The following is a 10201-nucleotide window of genomic DNA, read 5'->3' as shown; positions in this document are numbered from 1 at the left end:
CTGCTTCTAGTTCTCAACCTAACGGTTACATACATCTTTGATTTCTTGTTTGGTATAGATATTGATTACTAACCCAGTATTTATTTATGTTGATTTTACTGCAATCCAATATGGTGCGATACAATCGCTCATCTTGAACTGCAAATTTAATCTTACTGCGATCCAAGATGGTGCGGTATCATCGCCTATCTTGAACTGCAGATTTAATTTTACTGCAAATTTTAGGTGGAGCGGTATAATCGCCCACCCTACCCTGCATATTTAATTTGCCTGCTGTTTAATTTCATTGCAATTTTAGGTGGTGCGGTATAATCGCCCACACTACTATGCGTATTTAAATTTTCCTGCTACTTGAGTGGTGTAGAATAATTGCCCATTTTATGTTCCATTATTTCAATGAGAATGGTGCGGTACAATCGCCCTCCTCATTTACCCTGAAAATCTCGAGCTAGAAGTTTCGAGTGCTTATCATTTTGGCCTGAAGATCAAAATGAAAAATTTGTAAGAATCAGAAGTTTTAACACTATATTCCTCCAGGAATACATATTATTGCAAGTTATTACACATCTCATTTTCTTTCAGAAAAGAGAATGGTGAACTTGGTGAAGCTTGATTATGCTGCCTTGGACATTACCGGGAAGAATTACCTTACATGGGTACTGGATACCAAGATCCATCTGGAAGTAGGGAATCTTGGAGATACCATCAAGGAAGATAGCAGCTCATCCTCTCAAGAGCGGGCGAAGGCTATGATTTTTATTCGTCGCCGTCTTGATAAGGCACTAAAGAGCGAGTATTTAACGGTTGAAGATCCGTTAACTCTTTGGAATGCATTGAGAAGCAGATACAATCACCAGACAACGGTGATTCTTCGAAGAGCTCACTATGAATGGACTCACCTAAGGATCCAAGATTTCAAGTCAGTGGCAGAATACAATTATGCGTTGTTCAGAATTACCTCTCAGCTGAAGCTCTGTGGGGATACTATTACTGAGGAAAATTTGCTGGAAAAGACTTTCAGCACATTTCATGCCTCTAACATGTTTCTACAGTAGCAGTATAGAGCACGAGGCTTCACTGAATATAACCAGCTGATATCTATGCTCATGGTAGCTGAATAGAACAATGAGCTCTTGATGAAAAACCATAATTCCTGACCTACTGGATCTGCACCATTCCCAGAAGTGAATGTTGCTTCCCTCGAAGTGAACGCCACATCATCTGGTGGCGATAATCATAAATGAGGACGTGGCCATAAGCAAGGTCGGTGGAACAGGAAAGGCAAGAACTATGGTGGTCAGTTTCACAACTAGGTTCCGATGTATAATTCAGGCCCGAGCTTTAAAAATGTGAATCACCACAAAGGCAAAGCTCACATGAACAATGCTCCTAGGAACTCTGAAGGAGCTTGCCATAGGTGTGGTGGTAATGGGCATTGGGTGCGTACTTGTCATACCCCAAAACATCTAGTGGATCTGTATCAAGCCTCCCTCAAGGAGAAGGGTGTCGAGACCAATTTTCTCGACCAGGCTAAACCAGTGGATATACTTGATCAAGTGTGTGACTTATCAGGATAGTTGAACACAACTCACCTATATGTTTCAGACTTCATTATGGAAATGGGGAATGAAGTATACCAGTCCGACTGAATCGTTTATATTTGATGTACTTTTATTATGCTGAACTTGTAGTGTAAAACTAGCATTTCAGATTCAGTAAAAGTGGCATGTAAATTTCTTGTTATAACTTGCTTTTAACTCTGATTTCCTTACTCAGAAAGCATGGATAAAAACTATGGTCATTCTCAAAACATGAGAAATGGCGGAGACATTTGTCTTGCAGACTGCACAACCACGCATACAATACTTCGTGATCGAAAGTATTTCTTAAGCTTGATGCTTACAAGAATAAGGGTAACAACAATATCAGGCAAATCAGATGTAATTGAAGGCTCAGGGAAAGCCCAGATTATGTTACCAAATAGACCAATATTGTCCATACAGAATGCGTTGTATGCTACTCGATCCACTCGAAATTTGTTGAGTTTTAAAGACATACGTTTAAATGGATACCACATTGAAACGAAAAATACAGAAAATGTGAAGTATCTATGCATTACCTCCAATGATACCCAAAAGCGTATATTGGAAAAGTTGCATGGTTTGTCGAGTGGATTGTATTATACATACATAAAGACAGTTGAATCACATACTGTCATGAACCAGAAGTTCATTGAGTCAAAAGTTTACATGCTTTGGCATGACCATCTGGGTCATCTAGGATCCACCATGATGCGTAGGATCATTACCAACTTTAATGGACATCCATTATTGAGCAGAAACATTGCTATCATAAATGATAACCCTTGCAAAGCTTGTTCTCAAGGGAAGTTGGTAATCAGACCATCACAACTAAAGGTTGATGCTGAATCCCCATCATTATTGCAAAGAATTCAAGGGGATATTTGTGGACCTATTCAACCATCTTGTGGACCATTTTGATATTTTATGGTTTTCGTTGATGCATCTACCATATGGTCACATGTTTGTCTCTTGTATACTTGAAATGTAGCTTTTGTGAGACTTCTTGCTCAGATAACTAAGTTACAAGCACAGTTCCCAGATTATCCCATTAAGTCAATCCGACTTGATAACGCTAGTGAATTTACGTCTCAAACCTTTGATGATTACTGCATGACATTGGGCATTGATGTTGAACACCTCGTTCTTCATGCCCATACTCAAAATGGTTTAGCAAAAGCATTAATCAAGCGGCTTCAGTTAATAGCCTCCACTCTGCTTATGAAAACCAAATTGCCAGTTTTTGCATGGGGACATACCATCCTACATGCTGCATCATTGGTTCGATTGTGACCTATAGCCAACCACCAATACTCCTCAATACAACTCGTGTTTGGACATCAGCCAAACATTTCACATTTAAGAGTTTTTGGTTGTGCTGTTTATGTGCCTGTTGCACCCTCGCAACGCACTAAAATGGGACCTCAACGTAGACTGAGAATTTATGTGGGTTTTAATTCACCATATATCATTAGATATTTGGAACTCTTGACATGTGATATGTTTACAGCCCGTTTTGCTGATTGTCACTTTGATGAGACAGTTTTCTCATCATTATGAGGAGAAATGACCATTCCAGAATAATGGAAAGAGCTGACATGGGTTATTCCCACATTGTCTCATTTTGATCCACGTAGCATTCAATGTGAAAATGAAGTGAAAATGATCGTTCATCTTCAAAGCATTGCCAATCAAATGCCAGATGCATTTAATGATGCTATGAAAGTAACAAAATCACATATACCAGCTGTAAATGCACTTGCTAGAATTGATGTCCCTGTTAGACAAAATGTGTTAATTGTATTAGAATCAGTTGTATTAGAGGTTTGTATTTCTTGTCTAATACCCTTTTTTGAAGAAAAATGTACTGAACCATATTACAAACACTGCAAAGTACAAGTACCACTTGAAAAATGAAAATTGCGATTTTCAGTAGGTAACCAAAACCAAACCAATCAAAGCCTACAGCCATGACATGTGGGCGCTACTCTCCACTTCACTAGAGATTCGTGTCATTTTATATCCAGATATAATGTCACCGTCTTCATTCAATTATCCAACCATCGTCTTTAGGCTTCTTCCTCCCAATAACTTTATAAAACGGGTCCTCTCTCTCCTCTTTACCAATCAAAACCCCCATAACTCAATTTCTACTTGAGTTTATATCTATATACATATATTATATATACATATATCCATCAGTACTTGGCAGCACAGTAGTACTAGCTAGCATCCATCAATGGCGGCTTTAAGGAGCTTTCTGAAGAAAAGGTCCTCTGTGCTCTGCAATGGAGCCATGAGACGGAAACTGTTCTCCACCGAGGTGTCCCAACCCCTCACTGATTCTCCATCTTTTGCTCAGAGAATCAGAAATCTCCCCAAGGATCTTCCTGGCACCCAAATCAAAACCCAAGTTTCCCAAGTATCTCTCTCTCTCCCCCTAGAAATCTCATTAATTTTTTGGTAGACTGGAAATGTTTAATTGCATGATTTGTTAATATTTTCAGATTCCGTTTTTGGTGGTATTTGGTAATAATCAATCCAGTTCATTATTTATATATGTTTACGTAGAAATGTTATTTTGGTCACCAGGTGACTTAAATCATCAAGATGGAGTGTAATTAAATATGTTTCTTGCGTTTTAATCTTTAACTCTTGATATCAAGTGTAATAATGAGTAACTATGAATATTTCATCATCAAGTGCTCTTTCAAAAAGCTTTGATTTTATTAAAAAATTCGATCTTCTTTTAATAAAAATGTTTCTTGTAAAAGTGCTTTTTTTTAGGCAAAACTTTTTTCTGTAATTTTAATGAAAAGATCGAAACATATACATAAGTGAGGTCTTAGGTTCGATTCTCATCAAAGGCGAATTTAAACCATATTATTGCTAGCCCATTGCAAGGCTTAGCCCGCTACCCCACCCTGTAGATAATATCGTTTGTTCAAAAACAAAAATGTATTGTTTCTTTTTCCAATGAAAGAGACTTGACTGTATAGATCTGTGTAACTGATTTGGGTTTAATTTAAATGATTTGGGGTGTGGAGATTACTAGCTGAGGTAAAATGATCATGTAGTTTATGCATCAATATGTACTTATGTGGATAGCCATGAATTTAGGCACGGTAATCAGTGGAAAAGAAATCAAAGAAGAGGTATCCTATCCTAGGACATTCGTCAACTCCCATTAATTTCTTGTGCAAAATTGTCACTTGCGTGACACGTTGGACTGTGAAAGGTAAATTTGATGTATTAAGTACAAGAAGTTAACAGAAGTTGATGAATGTTCTTGGATTGGATAAATTTGCAAACTATATGGACCAAATTCCACGCAGCTGAAAATATAGCGACGGAAATGGAACTTTAAAAACTATAGGGACTAAAAACTTGTCTTAGCCTGTGTTCGTTCTTCTTCTTGCCTTTTCATTGATAATCTTTTTGCCATATTTCAGCTCATTGGTAGAACTCCTATTGTTTATCTTAACAAAGTCACTGAGGGATGTGGAGCGTATATTGCCGTCAAGCAAGAGATGTTCCAACCCACCGCCAGCATCAAGGACAGGTAAATTGTTACTTCAGAGAATCACCAGCACGAGAAATATAAATTCTTACTGCTTAATGTTGCTTTTGTATATACACATTAACTGCCGAGTACAGATCAATGGAAATTTGTTTGCTTAATTTTGGTGCAGACCGGCACTTTCTATGATCAACGATGCAGAAGAGAAGGGCTTGATAACTCCTGGGGAGGTTAGCTGAAGATTTCTCTTTGCTATCATTTTCCGGTTAACTGCATATGTTTGTCTTGCATTACAGTTTCAGATTTTCCTCATTACTATTGTGTGAATTTTGCATCAGACAATACTGATCGAGCCAACATCAGGAAATATGGGAATCAGCATGGCGTTTATGGCGGCCATGAGAGGGTATAAAATGGTTTTAACCATGCCATCTTACACAAGCTTGGAGAGAAGGGTGTGTATGAGATGCTTTGGAGCTGATTTGATTCTCACTGATCCAACCAAGGGGATGGGAGGAACTGTTAAGAAGGCGTATGATCTTCTGGAATCCACGCCCAATGCCTATATGCTGCAACAATTCTCAAATCCCGCCAATACTAAGGCATCAATTTTTTTTTAGTTCTGGATTTATTTTATTTGTTTTGACTTTCGATTTTGTCTTGCATTTGCTTATGCTTTGTGCTTTGACTTGACTTGATCAAATGTTGCACCAGTCTATCATTATGCTATGTATGATCACAAAATTGATGGTGGATATACGACTAACCTCGGAAAAAAACAGGTACATTTTGAAACTACAGGCCCTGAGATATGGGAGGATACCAACGGACAAGTTGACATCTTCGTAATGGGAATCGGTAGTGGAGGCACTGTCTCTGGAGTCGGGCAGTATCTCAAATCTAAAAATCCTAATGTTCAGGTAATGACATATGAGCTATTATCTTGCCAATATGTTCATGTGTTTTGTGACATGCCGTTATATTTTGTGTTTATTCCCTTAGTAATGTTGAATCTCTTGCAATCATGGTAGATATATGGAGTGGAGCCTGCTGAAAGTAATGTGCTGAATGGCGGTAAACCAGGTATAGTATTGCTCAACCTTTATGGTTCCGAAGTTAACCTTGATGATTACCAGCCTAGATATCTCGTGAAGAAAATCACGTCTGTCATTGTACTTTTGGAAGTTTATAAAACTGTCCTTGGTAATAGGTCCTCATTCAATCATGGGCAACGGGGTTGGGTTCAAACCAGATATATTGGACTTGGATATGTTGGAAAGAGTTATTGAGGCAAGTACCAAATTTGACGATTTTTTGTTATGAGGAATCGAACTTGCTAAAAAAGACGGAAGTTTTTGTGTTTGTATTTTGAGTCGGCGTTTTTACTAAGTTTCATTTCTTATTTTGTAGGTTACCAGTGAAGATGCAGTAAACATGGCAAGACAATTGGCATTGAAAGAAGGGCTTATGGTAATTATACATTGACTAAAAATCACATTGTACAGATTGAAACATATTCACTTATGTCATCCTTCCGATTCATGCAGGTTGGAATATCGTCTGGAGCCAACACTGTGGCAGCAATGGAGCTTGCTAAAAAGCCAGAAAACAAAGGCAAACTCATTGTGGTAAGAGCGACTTATCTTTCGGTTTTTCCTGCATGTAAGATCAAAGTTAATAAAATATCTTGCTAACATTTTAAGAGATGGATAGATCACGAAAATAAATAGCAAGGATTAGCCTTTCTCTGTTGTCATGGTGATCGTTTGGTCCTTATGTACATTTTGAATTCTTGACATGCGATCTGATAACGAAACATCTTGGCTCATCGTGATCATTTGCTTCTGTTTGTTTTCCAGACTGTTCACCCGAGCTTTGGGGAGCGATACTTGTCATCCGTTCTATTTCAAGAGCTGAGGCAGGAAGCCGAAAACATGCAACCAGTTGCCGTCGACTATCCCTAAGTACTCCAAGGCTCTCTATGTGACATGCAAAACCATCAATGGACGCTTTGACGTCTGTTGCAGTGATACAAGGCCGTGTGCCTTAAAATAAGTTTTTGTGCTTGGAACATTGTCTGCAATAAGGAATTTACATTTCTTGTGAAACTTGTGTTGTGAATCTGTGAGAGTGTAATGTAATGCAGTTCATTTTTGGTTCTGCAGAGCGTATATGTACACAGATAACCTTTGGAATTTATCTCCTTTTTTTTTTTTTTTTTTTTTGAACAAACGATATTATCTTACACTAAGAGGGAAGAGGTGGGTTTAACCACAAATAGGCTAGCAATAATGTGGTTCAACTTCATATTTGTCCAGAATCGAATATAAGACCTTTCACTTACAAGTGAAGAGGAATACCATTAGACTGTAGTATTAAGACCTCTCACTTACAGTTCGGTTTGGGTTTGACCCCTTTTTTGGTCCATCTTTAGGTTTCTCAGTTCATCGGCTATTATATCAACACCTACTTCTAATTACCATGATTTAAATATGAATTTTGTCAACTTTGCGCAGTCTAAGACACAAAATTAGTCTATAAACTAGTTATTAGTCTAATATTTTCTCTTAACTAATTAAAAGTTTGATAATATTTATTTTCTTGACGTTGAAAGAGATTTCAAGTTTAAATCTCAATTTACAAGTGGAAAGAAAAGAAAAACACAAATTCGAGACAAATCCATGCGACTATAACGCATCGAGGATGAACAACATTGCAGATAACAAACTTTGCTCAAACGCAATGTGCACAAATATCATTCGAATTAAAACTAGCTAATTTACCACACATTTCACTTTTATTGTGTATGCACCTACCTTTTGTCATTCTCTTTTAAAATTCATCAAACTACATTATAGCGCACACATACACTTTTTTTATGTTTATTATCGACACTCCGCTCATAAACGACTTGGGTTATAGCTTACAACTTGTCTTCAACAAAGTGGAATACATGTCTAATGAGCTTTAATCAACTAAATTATGAATCTAAATCATCTAGGAGGTCTATTAAGTTACAAATTTGCTCTTGAATTTTTGTTTGAGCAGTATTTACGCAAAGAGTAATGCTAGGGAGATTAAATTTATGATGTGTTATTAATAAGAAATAAACACGTTAATCAACACTTAATTAATAATTCAATAATCTACAACCACATTATTTAATTTGCAAATTTGATTTAAAAATTTTAATCTCCCTAACATTACTCTTACGCAAAATTCTAATAGTCCAGATAAAAATGAGTTAATCACATATTAAATTACAATTTTTACAAATTTAAATATTAATGCCAGCTTAGCTATTTGGAAAAAGACAGTGACAACCTAGGACTAGGACGTGTGAAATGGACAGTGTAATGATTAATTTATGATAGTCATAAAGATTATACAAATTAAATTGGCCATATAGCAACATCCGACCTTAGCTCAGTTGGTAGAGCGGAGGACTGTAGTTGCAAATAGCAGATAATCCTTAGGTCGCTGGTTCGAATCCGGCAGGTCGGATTTATTTTTAATATTTTTGGGAATTTTGGATTCTACCACTACACCCTATCCCGATCCGTCCCTCTCTCTACCCTCACTATACAAAATTTCCTTCAATATTTTTGTCCCTGCAAGGGTAAACTCATTTCAAAATTGGAGTAATGTAAGAAGATTAAATTTACAAATTAAATGATGTGTCACTAATAAAAAATCTATGCGTTCAATATGTTGTTGAATCAAATTTTCTCCTTACAAGCAAAGGTCTCAACCCAAATCTCATCAACTCTATTCGGGCCTCGGGTGTCCCTCTTCCTAGGGGACAGTTCGAAAATTAATGCTTGCATTCTCGATGCAAGTATTAAAAAAAAAAAAAGTCGCTTGTGTCCAACACGATTTCATCGTTTAGTGTCCATATATCTATAAGCACAAGTGATCGGATCATATTTATATATATTTTTACTTTAAATTCACTCGTCTTTTCTTGGTTAGTTCCTTATATTTTTGAGCTATTTACGTTATTTTTGTGTTTATAGGATTTGTTATGCAAAGAAAATAAAAATAGAACAAGTGAAATTTTATTCGTGAAAAGCAAATTTAAATTACAATTTTGCTAACCCATTGTGACGCTAAATGGTAAACCAATATTTAAACTATATATTTCATCATTTTATATTTCTTTTCTTGTCTAATTTATTTGGAAGCTTTAAGTATTTATGATACTTTTGATATATTGTGTTTGTAGGAGTAACATGATCCAAAGAACTTATTTTTCTGCTATGTGGGGCTGCTAGAAACTAAATGAAAATAAAAGGAGAGCATCGGGAGGAGAATATAGAGGAAAGCAAGCTGCCTTTGCAGCTGGAGGAAAGCAGGTCAGCGACAAAGGGATCCAAGGAAGTCAGAAGAATTAGGGGACAGCAACTGGCAAAGCAGAGGAAATGGAGGAGTCCACACGGGGGACGGAAAAAGAATCCAAAGAAGGGGAAAAACAAAAAAAGGAGAAAAATAGAGCGAGGAGAGAGGAGGCGCGGGAGAAGGGCGCTGCCCTTTGGGCAGCTCGCAGAGAGCAGTGAGGGGAGAGAGGTCAGAAAACAGGCGCAGAAAAATAGAAATAGAGGAAGGCACGGGATTGGAAGGCAGGGCAGAGAGATAGAAGCTGCCTTTGGCAGCGTGGAAGAAGGCGTGGGGAGAGAGAGAGAGCACAGAAAACTGTGCGGAAAAAAAGAAAAAAAAAAGAAACAGAAGGTCAGACGGAAGAATAAGGTTAGAGAGAGGAATCGAAAGGGGAGAGAGATAGGAGAGACTGACGGAAGTCAGAGGGCAGGTCAGAGGCGCGGCAGCAGAGCAGAAGCAGTGCGCAGGGACAGACAGAACACTGAAGCACTCTCTCTTTCGGTTTAATTTTTCCAAACTTCTCTTTTATTTCTGTTTTTAATAATGTGTAATTAAATTTATGTTGGTTAGAGGTTAATTCGAAACCATGAATATATTTGTAATATGAATTGATTACCTTCGGTTGTGATTTCATAAGTTGTGATTTCAATTTACTTATCCGTTCGTATAAAAACTGATTTGTGTATGTTGGTTGAGAGTGCACGCTTAATTTACATGCATGAAT

General features: G+C 37.3%; 2 protein-coding genes, 1 long non-coding RNA gene and 1 other non-coding gene across 4 annotated transcripts; all 4 read left to right on the top strand.

Annotated features, from left to right (window-relative positions):
• The first annotated feature begins 590 nt into the window (after nucleotides 1-590).
• LOC139197744 (uncharacterized) lies at nucleotides 591-1055 on the top strand. Its single transcript, XM_070825696.1, has one exon. The coding sequence runs from the start codon at nucleotides 591-593 to the stop codon at nucleotides 1053-1055; it is 465 nt and encodes a 154-aa protein (XP_070681797.1).
• Nucleotides 1056-3722: 2667 nt separating this feature from the next.
• LOC103401891 (L-3-cyanoalanine synthase 1, mitochondrial) lies at nucleotides 3723-7292 on the top strand. The gene is given in 10 exon segments (NM_001294020.1): nucleotides 3723-4002; nucleotides 5033-5142; nucleotides 5273-5330; nucleotides 5439-5702; nucleotides 5883-6020; nucleotides 6132-6183; nucleotides 6311-6390; nucleotides 6511-6570; nucleotides 6648-6728; nucleotides 6960-7292. Coding segments are annotated over 10 exon segments (1131 nt in total). The 5' UTR covers nucleotides 3723-3819; the 3' UTR covers nucleotides 7065-7292.
• A 1223-nt stretch (nucleotides 7293-8515) lies between these two features.
• On the top strand, nucleotides 8516-8604 carry TRNAY-GUA (transfer RNA tyrosine (anticodon GUA)). The gene is given in 2 exon segments: nucleotides 8516-8552; nucleotides 8569-8604. It is a non-coding gene; the product is annotated as a tRNA-Tyr (tRNA).
• Nucleotides 8605-9011: 407 nt separating this feature from the next.
• Nucleotides 9012-10113, top strand: LOC139197399 (uncharacterized). The gene is made up of 2 exons (XR_011582772.1): nucleotides 9012-9067; nucleotides 9326-10113. It is a non-coding gene; the product is annotated as an uncharacterized lncRNA (long non-coding RNA).
• Nucleotides 10114-10201: the final 88 nt, after the last annotated feature.

This window comes from Malus domestica, chromosome 07 (assembly GCF_042453785.1).
Source record: "Malus domestica chromosome 07, GDT2T_hap1".
NCBI lineage: Eukaryota > Viridiplantae > Streptophyta > Magnoliopsida > Rosales > Rosaceae > Malus > Malus domestica.
Note: the sequence above shows the minus strand (reverse complement) of the source record. Positions and strands in the feature narration are given on the sequence as shown.

Coding starts and splice junctions, on each gene's coding strand:
- LOC139197744 (XM_070825696.1), top strand. CDS start 591: ATGGTGAACTTGGTGAAGCTTGATTATGCTGCCTTGGACATTACCGGG.